This window comes from Centruroides vittatus, unplaced genomic scaffold (genome assembly GCF_030686945.1).
Source record: "Centruroides vittatus isolate TY-2023 unplaced genomic scaffold, ASM3068694v2 contig_790, whole genome shotgun sequence".
Taxonomy (NCBI): Eukaryota; Metazoa; Arthropoda; class Arachnida; order Scorpiones; family Buthidae; genus Centruroides; species Centruroides vittatus.
Window position 1 is genome coordinate 106,934 of NW_027122510.1, and position 17,557 is coordinate 124,490.

At 32.2% G+C, this 17,557-nt stretch overlaps 2 protein-coding genes across 3 annotated transcripts in view; one reads left to right on the forward strand and one right to left on the reverse strand.

Moving 5' to 3' along the window:
- LOC136981733 (alpha-tocopherol transfer protein-like) overlaps window positions 1-17,557 on the forward strand; it is a 149,082-nt gene that overhangs the window by 12,870 nt on the left and 118,655 nt on the right. The window lies entirely within an intron of this gene.
- LOC136981731 (alpha-tocopherol transfer protein-like) overlaps window positions 4,134-17,557 on the reverse strand; it is a 39,451-nt gene continuing 26,027 nt past the window's right edge. The window contains exon 8 of one of the 2 annotated variants that reach the window (XM_067278080.1): window positions 4,134-4,689. In XM_067278080.1, coding sequence (XP_067134181.1) covers window positions 4,336-4,689 — 354 coding nt within the window. In that variant the 3' untranslated portion in view covers window positions 4,134-4,335. Of the gene's footprint in view, window positions 4,690-16,492; window positions 16,958-17,557 lie in introns of those variants that run through there. The other variant, XM_067278081.1, reaches the window with a different exon arrangement.

Genomic DNA, 17,557 nt, shown 5'->3' on the forward strand with positions numbered 1-17,557 from the left:
GCTTCTACAGTATATACTGCATCTGTTTGATCTATACGAATCAGGAAGTCTTTTAAATAATTGTAAGATGTTCAGATGGAGAACAGCCTCAATATAAATCTCGATTCATCCAAGTGAAATTGGAGTGTTAACATATTGGTTACAAAGCTCAATTGTTTCTGTGTTTAAACTGTGTCATTCTAGCTTCAATATAACCCCAGAAGTTTACATTAAAAGTTGTATTTACAGCCATAAAGTGTCAACTGAAACATGCTAACAAGGCGTCACCTCTATAGTCCGTAGGAAATACGGTCAATGCTATGGTGTGGTTCACGATTATGAGCTGTGATTCATATTAATAGAAGAATATTCAAAAATTAATTTTATTCCTTTTAAACTTGAGTTAATTATTACGTTATATAATTTGTTTTCATGTCTATAAAGAATATTATCAAGGTTATTTGTGCAAATATGAATGACTTATTTGATAGAAAAAATAAAGAATTATCAGTTCAGTTATTGCATCATGTAGACAAGCAAGGACAAAGAAAACTATTGGAGAAAGTAATGAAAGAGTTTGACGTACTGCTTATTAATAATTATTTATTTCAATTTGTATATTTTTCAGCCAATGTAATTACAGGGCTTATTCAATTAGACCAACAAGATTACTTGAACAAGCCTCAGCCCACTGAAGCCTCAAAATTTAGTTTTCTACAAAAACAAAGCAATGGTTTTTCTAGGCTCATTATTTGTTTAACGATGATGACGATGACTTTTCCGAAAAACTAGATTGAAATTACTCCTAGTTAATATTTGTTTATTAAAAATTTACACAATATATTACAATAAGGATCTATAGATCCACACAAGACCACTCTTCCACACGGGAGCTTTACGAAGAAGTAGGCCTTTCAGATAAACTGGACTAATTGCACGAATATTTATCCTCAAAACTGCCAATGACCTATCTGACTAGTAGAAGCGTATCAGGTGCCCTGTTGTCATTTTCTATTGCCACGTGGTCAATCTTCGAGGAAGGAAACTCTCTTTACTTTCGTTGACTTCCTACGAATTTTGTAGGTTTCTCTCAACCCTGTGATGAGTTTGATACTCTCGTACATTGAGGTTAACTTCCCACTGTAGACTGCTTCCTTCTGCAACAATAGGATTCTATCCTATTCTGTAATTTTTCTATTTAATTTAGGTGACTCTACACGCAAGTGTCAGAAATTCCGCAACGGGAAAAAAACTTTACCTGTGTCAGGATACCACAAAAGTATCGATAACGATATCATGAGTAGATTTAATGTATTAATACTCCTATGATTTTTGTCAAAAATTTCTGAAATTTTGCCGAAAGATTTAGGTATCAGGGAGATTGATCGTATTGAATTTTGGTGGTTAAATATCGAGCGGATGAGGAGATATTGGGAATCGTGTGTATCTCCAGTAGGGTCAGATTTAATGACGATTTTATTCATTATTTAGCATTTAAATTTTTAAAAAAAAATAAAACCCATCTTTACTTTAAAAATTAAACTCTATATTTTTAACTATTTCAAAATAGCAAAAAGTTTTTTTTAAAATAAAATATCAAAACAGATGGCACCAACAAATGTTGCTGTGAAAAGTTAAGCAGTTTGTTGCTTGATTTTTTGTAAGTTTAGCTTAACCGAAAATAGCCTAAAATTCTATTTCGGTTTTTGATTCGGCTGCAAAATCTTATTTTGGTCAGATCTAGCGTCTGTGAAAAATATAACAATACTACGTCTGACACCAATGGAGAAGTATCGATACCAGTATCAGTATCGGGACATATCCAGTGGTAAGTGTATTATATAAGTGCAAAATAGAAATATCAATAAAACCATACCTTTCTATTCTTGGATAAATTTATGATTTTCATTCGTTTCTTGCCTTCCAATAAACAAACCCCTTTAATCTACTTTCTACTTCACTTTAATCTTTTGCTGTAATTCTGTGTAATAGATTTAATTTAAATCATTAATTCATCATTTGATTCAAACGATTCAAATGTCCTGTAAAACTTATTTATATCGACTATTTTAAATATATTTTTATAAATTTGGAGGAAAAGTAAGGCTCCACATTGCAGTTCAAATAGCATCTCGTTTCCACATCCTAATTCTCAATAAATAAATATTAAGTACATTTAAGAGAAGCAGCAGTGCCAAATTTCTTTCTATTGTCAGAATTACAAATTATATTTCTGAATTTACGATATCTTAAGTTATTATCAACTGTTATCATACATATTATTTATGAAATTTAAATCAAATATACTTACATGCATGGTTTCGGATGCTAGAGTCTGCAATAGCATTGCATAATTTTGTAGAACCTGGTCCAGCGCTTGAAAGCAGACTTAGAATATTTGTATCTGTAAGTAGTAGGGTCCTATTTCGAATCGCTTGATCATTAGTTTCTAGAACTCGTTATATGTCTCCACTTCTCTAATTTTTGGGTCTTTTTATGCAAAATCCCGGGATATACCCGTCAATTTTAGTTTCGCAACCCCTAAACTTTGCGTCTTTGCCTAATTGGTTAGTTTTACTATTTCATCTAGCGATTCAAAGAAATCAGTGATCTTAAGGCCACTAGGATTCCCCGAAAAGAAGGGTATTAAAGGAATCGTGCTCTCAAATCCGCCTAACGCAAGTGCAATTTCTGCTGTCTCTCCGCGTGCTCATCTTGGAAAATTTGTTCTCTACTAGCGTCCATCCTCTTTCGAATTGTCTACATCTCATTCAAAAATTCATTACTGCTCTGTCACCAATGTGACCGAAGGGTCAGCATTTCTTTGATGTCACTACATCAGGATGAAACTACTGAGTCCCGTACGAAATAAAATCCGCAATTGTTCTGTTTTTGAAAGTAGGTCACGCAAGCGGCCGCGTGGGTAAGTGATCGGATTCGAGTGAAGAACTGTGAGACAGTACGACAGAAATGATGCACTCAGCACTAGGTTTAACAAAGAAATAACTATTTAATTGAAAAGAAAAAGTTCATAGATATCAATTTAACTGACCTATATAATGTAAGTGGCACAAAAGAGAGAAAGCAACAATTTATCCTGAATATTTGATAAAATAATAAATTATCTTTCTGTAAACTGTATTTTATACACGACAAATATTTTCCTCGCAGAAATAATAATTTCTATAACTGAGTAAACCAATCAAAACCCACTAAACAGTTCCACTAAACAATTTAATGTAAATTCGACCAGATTTTTCCATCTTACATTAGATCAGTGACAATATAAAGTGGAAAGAGAAAAGTTAATTTCGCTCACAACAATTTCTTTTATGAGTTCTATTCTCTTCTGCAGTTCTTCGCTTCTATATGCGAAAGAAAAAAAATGAGATCGCTGTTAGTTATAAAAAAATTTTATAGCAGATGGCGCTACGATCTGACAACAATACGATAGAGGATGTCAACAGATCGTAGCGTCATCTGCTAGAACGGAACAGAATATAGAAAGGCAACACATCGAAAATTTCTGCCATGTTTGACGTGTTTTAAAAATTACCAATCACCCATTATCTCTGATTGTATATGTCAGTTTATATTATTAAAACATTTGCACTTCCCAAGATTCGTTTATTTGCGTCATTTCTAACACTGCATGCTACACCTGTGTACTTTATACGAATGGAGGAGATCATTTAAAATTTTGTAGCATAATTTTAAGGTGATTGATCATATCAATCAGCTTGTAAGTTATTGTATGATAAGTTAACTTAACATTGCAAAAGCCTTTCTATTTATAAACAATTAAAGTACATTGAAAACTGTCTACAGATTATTGTAATTTACAAAGATATAACAATAAATAGCAAGCCTGTTTGTAGTGTCGCCATTTTGTATTTTATTGTGTTTCGTTTCTCGGTCCCCTGACTACCTACAAGACTGGTTTTTTATGCGCGCATGATTTGAACACCTAATACTCTGTGCCAAATTTCAACTCCTGACATGTACTCCTTCATACCTGTATGCTGGTAAGACAGCAGGCAGTACGATTTTATAAATAAGACATAGTCTTGTCAATAATATCCAAAAATAATTACAAAATTTTAATAAGGGTTGTAATAAATTTATGATATGAAGAAAGAGAGCTTGTAAAAAAGTCGATTATAATAAGGAAAATTTTATTCAGAAAAGTACAGTGTGTACCTGACAATCTCATAATTAATGATATTTAAATATACACTTCTTGCCCAAAATTACCCAATATTATCAACTGTTAGTATATATGTTATTTAACAGATTTAAATCAAATATGTTTACATAAGTGTTAATCTACATCTGAATGGCATAAATTTACATCGTTTAGAAATGTGTAATTTCAAAGTCAGGATCTTTTTTCATGGCTTCCACAAATGCTTCTGGATCATGTGCATAAGTTTTAAATCTTTCTTCGGATTTTTCTAAAAGTTTTTTCACCTTTTCGTCTTCAAAGTCTTCACTAAAATAGCGAAATGCTCCTTCGCTGAAATTTTTACTTCTTTGTTCTTCGTACAACTTCAAATACTCTTCGTTCTTGCGAAAGAATTCTTCGTTAGCTTTAATCATATTATTGGCTTCAGTAGGATCGAAACTTGGCAAATTTCCTTCGTATTCTAAGGGCAGACAATCGGGACTGACGAATTCGTGTAGTGTGGACATATCAGAATGAAGATGCACCTGTAATATATGAGTTAATTATTATAATCAATCTTTTCTGAAATAAATAAAAATTATTTAAAAATTCTTTTTTATGATTAACAAAGGAAAATAAATTACAATTTTTTATATAGATTATGAGAAATTGTATCATATGTATATTTTATTGGTTTGATTTTCACAGTGTCTTTAAAGGTTAATTATTTATGAATAATTACTTATAATTTTTCAAATATAACTAATTTTCGGAAAAATTTGACAATAATAAATGACATAATGTTCAATAAAATACTGTAATTAAGTATTATATATTATACGGTGTTGCTTTTAATTCGAGTGTCTCGTCGTATTGTTGCAAGTAATAAGCAAATAAACTTTCAGAATGAATTTTAATTATCGTATAAATAAAACACTAATGTAGATATTAAAGAGTTGTTCTTCTACATAGAATCGTTTCTAGTGTAAATATGCAAAGACATTTCGGTCGTTTTCTAATATATGTTTTCGCAACTATAAAAACTGAAATGTAAAACTTTAATGTAATTAATAATCAATTAAATATACTTACTCTGTCTCTCAGTTTAGTTGGTAAAAGTGGAATTAACAGGCTTAGAAATGCCTTAATGATTATATTCAAGTTTACGAAATGAATTTCAGTATATCGAACCTGATATGCATCTTTCTATAAAGAGAAGATAAAATATACTAATTTCTAGTATTTAGTATTAGATAATATTTATTTAACTGGAGTAATTTGAGAGTTGCTAACTGGAATTAGCGAGGTTAAACGTCCAAACTTCTAAATTCAGCCGTAAAAGCCACTCTATATGGCTGTCAAGACTGTATTCAGAAACAAAAAGAAAAGGAAACAGGAGCAGGAACAACAAATTCTTTCCAATTTTATGTATACAATGGTTTGGTCTCTGAAGAATTTAATCTGTTAAGTAAAACGGAAGAAAAGTTTACAGTTGTAATCTTTAGCATAAACGGAAAATACTGTCCATAACAATATCAAAAAAATTACTTTTTTTCAAATAATAATGGTCATACAAATAATTCTGAATTAGTTTAAAGTCTTTATCCTTTTTTCTGATTCCTACCAAAGACAGATGATAAAAACGACATGAAGATACAAGCAAAAAAGATAAAGACTTTACACAAATAATTCTGGACCAGTTTTATCATTAATTGTTTGAGAAAGTAAATTAATCCTTGGGGATTTAAAATTCATGCAAAACAACCTTTTAAAACTTAGACAAACTGATCATGTGGAAGGTAGTGGTGTGTAGCTACAAAAAGAACTAATTGCGAATATCCTGCGCTTTAATTTTCTATATTTTCTATAATAAAGCGTGTACAAAACTCTGATTTTCACACTCGTTTTTGTATGTACAAGGATTTCTTTACATTTCCGCTTACTCTTATAATCAAATGCAAACTATTGTATCAATTCAGATTTTTGATAATGTACTTTATCTAATTAAAATTTAAATACTTGTTGCAGCAGTAATTCTTTAAAATAACATTAAAAAGTATTTTATGCGGTAGTCTATTTACAATATTATGATATATAAATAATAAAATATTAATACATTCCGTTTAATTTCTATTATACTATGCATTTTAGTCTGAATTTGTAGTGGCTTGCCCCTGTACATCATTCTTTTCCTGATTACAACAGAGTCATGCCGGTCATCTATGTAACTCCATCCAGGAAAAAATTTTTTAATTGAATTCACTGGTCTCGAATTTCATCTATCTAGCACAATTATGGAGATTAACGAAAGACAATGGAAATTTATAAGTGTACAATTTTTCAAATTGCAGCCCAATCTCATTGGTATGTGAAAAGGAAATAATAATCGCTTTCGAAAAGTAACCAGAAAAAAATATACACTTTAGACGATATCACACGAATTGAAACAGTTAAATTGCTTTATTAATCAATTATATACGTATAAATTAGAAATAAATTGATGTATTGTATAAATTTAAGTATACTCACAGTAATGTTCAAAATAACCACTCAGTCGGTTTGACGAAAAACACAAAATTTATATTTACAGTAAATGTACAAAGTAATCCAAATTAGAGTTACAATTAAATATGCACAAACACTAGTCTGAACAACAACCGACTATTCTCGTACAAATCCGTCGAAAGAACTCCTTACGAACAAACAGACTTGTAATTAACAAAACCTCCGGGTCAGGAACAAGTTCGTACACAAACACGTAACTTCCAACGAGAGAGTTAGTTAGCACCTCGATAACGACGATCTCCCTTGATCCGATCCGTTCCGATCACCTCCGATACGATCACACCCGATCCGCTGCCAGCCGATCCCGATACGAACTTCGATCCGAGCTTAAGTAGTCGACGGCGTTCGAACCCTGCTCCAATCAAATTTGAATGTTCCCGCAACGGCCGCCAACGGTCACTTCCCGCCGGCCAATCGTCCGATGGTCGACGATTTGAACTTTAACGGTTCTTCCCACGGAAGTTCCTAACGGTCGTTTCTACCGGCCGATCCTAACGACTTTTCCGTTATGAAAGTTTGTTATAACAAACAGGTGGAAATCGCGCGTCTTGGCGATTCCATACCTTACACTCACGAACAAAACTTTCGTCATTGAATTCATAAAACTTGGTGTACACTGAAGGAAATGTGATAATGATATTCCTTCCCCATTTGCTATAGCTACGATACATTTCTCTTGAGTTCGATGAAAATTTAATTGTAGATCAAAGAAAAGCATACAACGACGAAGCATATCAGTTGAACTTGCAACAGAAGTATTTCAATTAGCTATAAAAGAAACAAGAAACTAAATGTGTCTACAAGAAACTCTAAAAACAATTAATTTAGAAAAATTCTTTAGTTGCTTCCTATGCAATATCGAATAATAAATTATCTAATTTTAGTTGAGATAATTTATAAGTAAACTTTAAATAGTAACATACAATAAGCTATATAACAATGTAATATTGTATAATAAAATATTCAAATATTTTAACTTTGAAGGATATTGAATACAAAAACACTTTATATACTTTAAACAGTAAAATAATTTTAAAATTTTGTGATGAGAATTTTTTATATTAAAAAGACGTAGTCGCTTTAAAAAAAACTTGGTTGATCACCATTTATTTCATTAAAATGTTCCAGAATAAAAAATCCTCAGACTATCCCGACCTTTCTTTGTAGGCTACACGGTAGCCCAGGAAAAAAGTTCCTTAAAACACAGAAATAATCCAATTAAAAATAAAGAATTTTTAAAAAATTGGAATTGGTGACCTTACCACGTCTTGGCTTTTCATCTTGTTCCATTCCATTCGGAAGTTTCGGGTCCTTATATCCACTTGAAAATAGCGCTGTTGAATGGATATAAGGATCCGAAACTCCCGAATGGAATGGAACAGGATGAAAAGCCAAGACGTGGTAAGGTCACCAATTCCAATTTTTTTTAAAATTCTTTATTTTTAATTGGATTATTTCTGTGTTTTAAGGAACTTTTTTCCTGTGCGACCGTGTAGCCTACGAAGAAAGGTCGGAGTCGTCTGAAGATTTTTATTCTGGAACATTTTAATGAAATAAATGCTGATCAATCAAGCGTTTTGGAAGCAACTACGTCTTTTTATTTAATTAAAAAAAAAGCAAAATAATTATAAAACAATTTTATTTTTCCATAAATATAAATCTTATTTATATGCTAAAATAACTATTCATTATGAAATCTTATGGAAATTTCGGAATTTCAATGTAGTTTTGTAGTTTAACATGAAATAAATTTTGCAATAAACCTTTTATAAACTAACAAATATATTTATAAGATTTATTTAATAATAAAATGAAATCTGCATTCTCACAGTACTTTTCTTTTCTCAATTATTTTGTCAATTTAGTAACAATGCTTACTGTATTGAAAAAATGTAAACATATCTTCCCTTCTGATCGGGTTTTGGCAAAAATTGCATGCAATTCAGCGATAACACATGCTCCAACTTGGAAGGAACAAGGTCTTTAAAATATTGGGAATATTGCACTCTAATTTCGTAGTAATTCTTCAGCATTTGCATACATCTTTGCATTTCATTCTTTCTAGCGCGAAGAATTCCCAGAAGAAAGATGTCGTCCATACGACATTTTATTCCTTGATCTTCTACATAAGATATAAAAATATTAATGATTTTCTTCTCTAAAATTATATTTTAAAAATATTAAAGTTATATTGCCCGCTTATCAGTAACCACCTGATGTAATTGCTACTGAATAATAAGTGTATATTAAGTGGCATAAGTTATATAAGTCCCGGATAGTGGAAGAAATCGGGAATATTGATAAAATAATCTAAAAAGTAAAAGTTTGGCAGCATTTTCATGTATCCTATCAGCCACGTGCTGATCACGTGAGATTTTAGACACTTTTTGCATGTCGATAGTAATGGGTTTTGTGCTATTTATTAATGATACATCAAGATGGGGCTAACTAGACTAGGAGCTAGAACTATGGCTACCTACGGGCATAACCAGGGCAATTTCCTTTATTTATATGCTTTGTTTTCTGTCCTATATTCGTCTGCTGCACAAAAGAATTTTAGACATTTTACAGTTACCTAAGTCTTATTCTTTTAAGAACAAAGCTTGGTAGGTGTTTTATTGGCAGATTCTATATGACAGCTAACAGATTGTAGTATCAACTGATACAAAGAGTCTAACCTGTCTCGCGATACAGCGTAAGCAAGCGATTGCCCCGTACTATTAAAGGAAATATTATTACATCATTGTAGCTCCCAATTATTATTGTCTGGCATATTGTTTAGTTTACTCGATTTCTACAGTAATTTAATTAGTAAATTAAGGAATATTTATGCCTCTTTATGCAGTACTTTCTTTCAATGTACTATACCATAATTTCTCAGAGAAAATTCTTCAATCTTCTGCAGCATCTTGAAGAACGAACAATATTTCTCAATTAAGAACCGATAAATATATTTGACAATATTCAATTTACTTACCGGAAACATCCTAATGTAAGTATGTATTGAGTTTATATATATGGCAGATATAAATTTAATAAGTAAATTTATAAAAAAAATTACACTTTAATTTAATTGCTAACGTTTGGCACCGTTCCATAGAAGCATTCGTCTTAAACAGTTATATATAATTGGCTAATAGAGACAAATAGGACTGTAGATTTTCATATTTTAAGTATATTATATGATGTACACAAAATAATTTTTATCAAAATTGAAGCAATTTTCTATTTAGTAATTATAAAAAATTATATTTCACTCACTTATAATTTTTTTTAAAGTTTTTCAGAGCATTTTCATCCCAAGGAAACTCTTCTTTGTCTTCCGCAAATATTGAACATTTAATCCCCATTTTCGTCGTGTAATGCTGTAATTTTTAATCAAATTACTTTTCGTTAATCTTCGGAAATTCAAACCGGTGTGATCAGTTAAATGCATGCCATTTACAAACATTACCGATAATTTTCCGGTAGTGTTTGTGAAAAGCATAACGTAATGTGTAATTATTTTATGTTTGAAGACATAAAATAATTTTTACACCCTCAAAATAACAATTGAATAAACAAACTTATAAAATTATATTACTTAATTACTGTACAACACGAATATAAAATATAAATAAATAAAATACTTAACGAAATTTTTAAGGAGTAATAAAATGTATTTTAATAGTTCTAGAGGTGTAAACACCATGAAATCTTAAGATTATTTCAAGAGAATATACATAAAAATTCAAACAATTTCAATATTTTTAGTAATATTTTTACTGGAATTCTTAATTTATTATAAATTTTAATATTATAAATACTACAGAATGTATTTAAATAACTTATCTGTAGTAAAACCGATATAATTAAGCGGCGCAAATACTGCATTTATTATCGTATAAAAAACTCATTATAGTTACAGGAACAATTAAATACAGTCTTTATGAAGAGTTTAAATAAAAAATATTTACTTTGAAGTTTATAAATGTAAATGTTCACTACAGAAATAATACAGTATATAGTTATTTTGTATTTTTAAGTATTTTAAATATCATCTATAAAGAGAGAAATGAAATTAGTGCACTTACCTTGGTGTTCCTGAAGTGTTCTATTACTTGAACCTGAAATCAAATTTACCTTGATATCTCGTTGCTGCCAATAAAAGAAACTGTTATATTATCACATGTTGATTTGTTGAAATATTTCTATCTAATAGTTTTTTTTATTAGTTACTTGTGTTACTGGTTTAATACTAATTTACATAAATTGCGTATCAATTTAATAAAATGTATAAATCTAAACGATGATTTTATTATTTAAGCACAGTAAATGAACTTCAGTATCATTAAATTGCATTTATATAGGCACATTTACGTATATATATATCAATTATATACATGTATATAATATATAATGATTCACCTGTTATTTACATCAACCAAACAAATTTATATTTAAAGTAAATTCGATGTTGAAGTTAATTAAGCTTTTCTAAAATTTGTTTTTTATATTCATTCTATTTGTTACATACAGAACGGGTATCAATGTATATTATTTCTGTATTTACAAGGTTATTTGGTTGTTGTTTCTACATGTATGTTCCATAGACTTAGCATTGTACAGTAAATTTGCCACTTCGACATACCTAAATCTTTGCATATTCCTCAAATCTCTATTCAGCAGCATCATCTACATGAAAACAGTCTTCTTTCAATTAATATCTATATATATATATATAATCGAGATGAGTTGATAATAATAATAATAATAATAACATAGTTAACCTTCACTACAACAAATACAGTCACTGCGAGAGTTTTTCTACAAAAAACAAGAAATATCACAATTACATAAAGCAGTAACTCTAGCAGACTCAAATAACACACCATTAAACTTACACTCACATCATATGAACACAAGACAACATATAAAAAGCATAGACACCATTAAGCTTTCGTGGGCTCGAAAGGCACTCCATGGCAGGCATCCTTATGATCTGGCCCAAGATTCTGTTGACAAAACTGCGTCAAACAGCTGGTTAGCTCGGGGATGCTTCTTTGGGGAGACGGAAGGATTCATGATCGCCATACAGGATCAGGTCATAAATACTAAAAACTACAGAAAACACATACTCAAAGATGCAACACTCACAAATGACACATGCAGAAAATGTCATGTCATGCCAGAAACTATACAACACATCACTTCTGGTTGCAAGCTCTTGGCACAGACAGATTATTTACACAGACATAATCAAGTAGCAAATATAATACACCAAGAGCTTGTAAAGAAACACAAATTAGTAGACATCCACGAGCCATACTACAAGTACATTCCACAGACAGTATTGGAAAACAACACGCACAAAATGTGCTACGACAGAGCCATAATCACAGATAAAATAATTTACCACAACAGACCAGACATCACACTCATTGACAAACACAATAAAATCACATACATTATAGACATAGCCATTCCAAACACTCACAATATACAAAACGCATGCACTGAAAAAATTAGCAAGTACACAGAACTCGCCCAGGAAATAAGGCATCTGTGGAGGATGGATAGGGTGCTTGTTGTACCTGTTGTTCTCTCCTCTACAGGTGTCATACCACACACACTATACAAAAGCCTGGGCACATTACAATTGAATACAAACACATACACCACACTACAGAAGGCCACTATATTGAATACATGTCATATTGTGAGAAAATTCCTGAATACAGACACACACACTGATACACTTCTTTAATTTCTGTTTTGGTTACTATGCCTTGACTTTGGTCCGGCATAGTACACAGCCATTGAGGTTAACTGAGTATATCTCACTTAACCCAACATAATAATAATCGTAACGACAATAATCCTTAACGGAATTTCTAATAATGTAAATAGTTACATATAATGTTATCAAAGTTATTCGTGTTAATTTAAATACTTAAACGAGGTTAAACGTATACTGAATTTATATAACCTTGTGCGTAAATAATATATATTGATTCAGTTTTTGCATCATGTCAACATGAAAGAACAAAGAAATTAATGAGAAAAATACTATCAACGGTTGTTGATTAACATTAATTAATAATGGTTTATTTCAAGATGTATATTTATCAGAAAATACAGATACAGGGAAGAATAATAAGACTATTTGAACAGGCCTCAAGCCCGTTCGGCCTCCAAGAAACAATTCGATTAAATTTTAAACAATGTATATTTTAAATACGTAAACAATACGTAACACAATAAGGTATTTTATATCTTTTAAATGATTTTAAGTATCAACTACAAGCAATGAAGTTATATTGGTATAATTACTTCGGTCTTTCTGAAGTATTATGTTACATAAAGTTGAAAACAAAATTACTTTGTCATCACGTGGCATCCAATAAAAGATGCCGTTATATTATGACATAGTGATTTCGTGCAGTTGTTGCTCTCCACTAGTATTTTACTATTTTAATTTTAATTACAATTAATTTACATAAACTACACTGTGATTTAATTGTTCATTCTCAGTAAATGTACTTTAGCTCGCATTCAATGTTACAAAATTAAAAAAAGATAAAAATAAGATTTTAATATAAATTTTACAGGCAAAAATAAAAATATTTTATCTTATTTTTGGCTAATTTTTCGTAAATAAAATAATTGATTTGAAATAAGATATTTTGATTTGTTATTTGTAGATGTTGATTGACACAAATACCTTATGTAGTGATGAACAATGGAGTTTAGTGTGTCGTTGTACTGTACGTATTTTATTATATTATAGAATTGACTGAACCTAATATTTTGATAGTTGCAAAGTGTATTTTTATATATGGGGCATTAATGTGATTAAATATTAGTAGGTGAAGGTCAAAGGTGTGGTGAGATAGATAGGAATCAGTCGTGTGAGGTATTTCGAATGGATTCGGATTTAATAAAGATTATGGCCTTTATATTTGTTTTACAATCTTAATACAAAATTATAAAATAAGGCTTTTGCCTTTTTATAATAATTAATAATATAAAATTAGTTTTAAGTAATATCTGATAATAGATAGTGCCCTATAAAACTATGTAAGATATGAATGTCAAAAAAAAGCAGTAAACCCTTGTCGCCTTTCAATATAAGGCATTAAATTGGGTGTAATGACATGGTAATTGCATATAAGAAAATTTCCGAGTCAGTAACGGTAGGAAATAAAACATTAATAATCGTTTCTAAATATAGAGGATGAAACTACCGAACATACTGCTGGTTGAGTCTGGTTTTGTGCCTCGCCAACTGGTTGATCACGTAGAATTTTCCGGGTTTTTTCTCAAGTTAATAACACCTAAATAAGGTACACAAATAGAACACAATAAAAGACACACTGTTTTTTTTATTATTATTCAAAATAAGCATGAAAAAAGCGAAATTTAACGGGTTGATCACGTGTTTAACATCTAAATAGGAAACAGATACCCATTCAAAGCCCTTCTTCAAGACACCTCTTGGCAAATTACTCGTGTTATAGTGCCTTATTTCATAAGTCCAATTCAGTAAGTTACAATGTAAAAGTTTTGAAATCCGTGATTAAATAATTTTGCACCATTGAAACAAATTAATTTTATTTTATTTATTGTGTAATATTGGGAAAAAAAGAAATTAGAATTAAAAATAAGATAGGATATAACAGCATAGATGTAATAAAAATAACTCAACTTATGGGCGCTCTGTCAAGAAGAAAGTACTTTCCTGGAAGACTTTCTGTGAGAAACTGGCCACTATTTAGGTGCTGGATACGTGAATTCCATGCGTGATACATTGATTTCATCCACTCCCTATTTACGAGCAGAATTAAAAATAAACCATCAACGAGTTTCTCAACTTTCTTGGAAACATTTATAATTTTGTTTGGCAACTAATAACAATCGAGCCATGATGGTCATCTGTCTAACTGCGGAACGCTCTTCTGGGACATACTCTTCGACTTTCTACTCCACCTAAACTTTGAATATCAGTGCCGCATCTTCTCATACTCGGATGATGCTTTACTTATCTTTCCTGCAAACGCACGGAGGACAATTGATGTCGTGCTGAAGACAGTACTAGGAAGAACATCGAATGGGGTGATGGAAATAAGCTAAACTTTAATCTGGACAAAACCAAGGGCATTGCGTTATCTGCACCGGGGAAAGCAAATTTCTACAAATGTGTCCCTTGTGTGAGGTTTTACAACATGTCCATAAAGATTGTGAAGTAGCTTACTTTCCTTGGTGTGGTCTTTGACTATAAGCTTTCATGGAAGCCTCACATTCAACATATCACCAATAATACTAGCCTAATTTTTAACAACTCCTGCTTGTCGCTCGTAACAATTGGAGCTTGGAGTTAATCGCTACGAAGCAATTAACTCCAAGTTACGACTGTGTGTTCATCCCGGTTATCTGTTACTGCTCGGCTCGGCTGTTTTGGCTGAAGCCACAAGCTACTCCTACAGGCGGCTGAGGACCTGAGAATGGCGTGGCGTGGCCCAACGCCACGCCATTGATTCGTTTGTTCTTCCGACTCGGAGTTACAGAACGCAGCTCTGCCAGTTATTGCTGGGAAATCTTTAATTGTACAGCAAATCTGTTACACTTTGAGTCGGATCTATGTTTCAAGAGGAAGAAGTGCTGCTCTTCTGGGTATCTCGTTTGATGCCTCGCACATTGAGCTTGAATATCACTTTAGTGATCCTGCATCCTGCTTCTAGAAGCGATCTCAGCCTGGTCAACAGGCTCTCTGACATAGAGGCCTTCACAGACAGCTCGAAGACTTCACAAAGTACAGCTAGTGCATTTGTAATCTTTTCCTTTCGCGTAGAGACTCATCATGGTACTTTTAGCCTTCATCCGGTGTCCTCGGTGTTCCAGGCGGAAATCTTTGCTGTCTTTATGACTGTGTACAGTATTGTAACAATGAGTATAAGGAGAAACTCATCAACATCAGTATAGTTAGTGCCGCCATTGTACAGATCCTGCAGGATAAGGATACTGCCCACCCTATTGCTAGAAACATCCTTTCTGCCACCTCCCTGTCTTATACCAGCTTCCAAATCAAATGGGTCAGGGGTCATCAGGGCACTCCGGGCAATGAGAGTGCAGATTTCTTTGTCCGCACTGCTACAGAGAATTGTGATGGCGTCTTTGCCTACTGTCAGCTTCTCTCCTCCAGTATTAAGTGGTTGCTGTGGAACAGTATGGTTGAATGTTGTCAAAATGACTGGAATTCCTTGCCAGAGACTCGTATTACTAGGCAACTTCTCCCAAATGTCAGCAGTCGTCTGAAATGGAAGTGGATTCACCCACATCATCTCCTTCCTCAATTCCTAAGTGAGCACGGACGTTTCAACGCCTACTTACACAGATTCCATAACAGTAACACAAATTGTTGTCCTTTCTGCGATATTAGTGATGGGGTGTACCACTACCTCATTCACTGTCCTATTCTTGAGGACGCCGTCACCCCCTTTACCAGCTGATTGTTGATAGTATGGCCGATTATGGTGCAAGTTGGAACTTTTAGTGCCCGAAAGAAACGAATTTCACTTTCTTCAAGAACTGGTGAGACTCTACTTTGCTAGAACTAGTATAACCTAAGTGTATTGTGTTTGTACTACCGTCCATTCATTAATATGTATAATGTATTTGATTGTTGTTGATCGGCGCCTGCAATTTGACAAGTTCAGCCCTATTCTTGTAATTTACGAATGTATAACAGTAATTAACAGCTGGATATTGCCTTGTTTTCATCTGATAATTAAAGACATTGAAATGAACATTTCGTACCCAAATTTATTACCTAAATATTATTTGAGATATTTAAATCAAATATGTATAGTACATATAAATCGTAATATACACCAGAAGAGCATAACTTTATAACATTTAGAAATGTGTAATTTCTAATTCAGAATCTTGTTTCATAGCAGCCAAAAATGCTTCTGGATCATGTGAATAAGTTTTAAATCTTTCTTCTGTTTTTTCTATAATTTTCTTCACTTTTTCATCTTCAAAGTCTTCATTAACGTAGCGAAATTTTCCTTCGCTGAAATTTTTATTTTTTTGTTCTTCGTACAACTCCAAATACTCTTCTTTCTTACGAAAGAAATCTTCGTTGGCTTTCAACATATTATTGGCTTCAGTAGGATCGAAACTTGGCAAATTCCCTCCGTATTCTAATGGCAGACAATCGGGACTGACGAATTCATGTAGTGTTGACATATCAGAGTGAAGATGCAACTGTAATATGCAAATCAATTATTATAATCAATCTTTTACTGGAATGAGTAAAAAGTATTTTTAATTATTTTTATAAGAAAAAGATTAAGAAAATGAAAGAAAGTAAAAGAAGCACATAAATATATATTATAAATCATCTTGTTTTCACTTCAATTCAATATTTCTCCTGAACAATATTAGATACATGACCGGTATAACTTCTTTGTTAACAGGAAAAGTATGATGTACAGGGGAAAGACACTGGTGTAAGATCTGCAAATTACGTATTTGTCGGACATGAAACTTTGTCGGAAATTTAAACAAATCCGACGGAAGAACGCTTCGGATGAGAAATTAGATCGTTATCACCGTTTGTGATAAGAACCTGATGAGAAAATTGACAGGTAAGTGCCAACTCAGCACTGTTATCCTCAACATTTGACGGTCATGTGACCCCCTTTTTTCCACGTTAAGGAGATAAAAGCGAGAGTCACCGGAACTCGAGGAGAGAGATTACCGGGAAGTTATATCGGGACGTCGTGCGCACTCCGTCTCCCGACCTCCATACATCGGACTGGACCCAAGAAGAGGAGAAGACACCCGTTGGAAGAACATCCACGA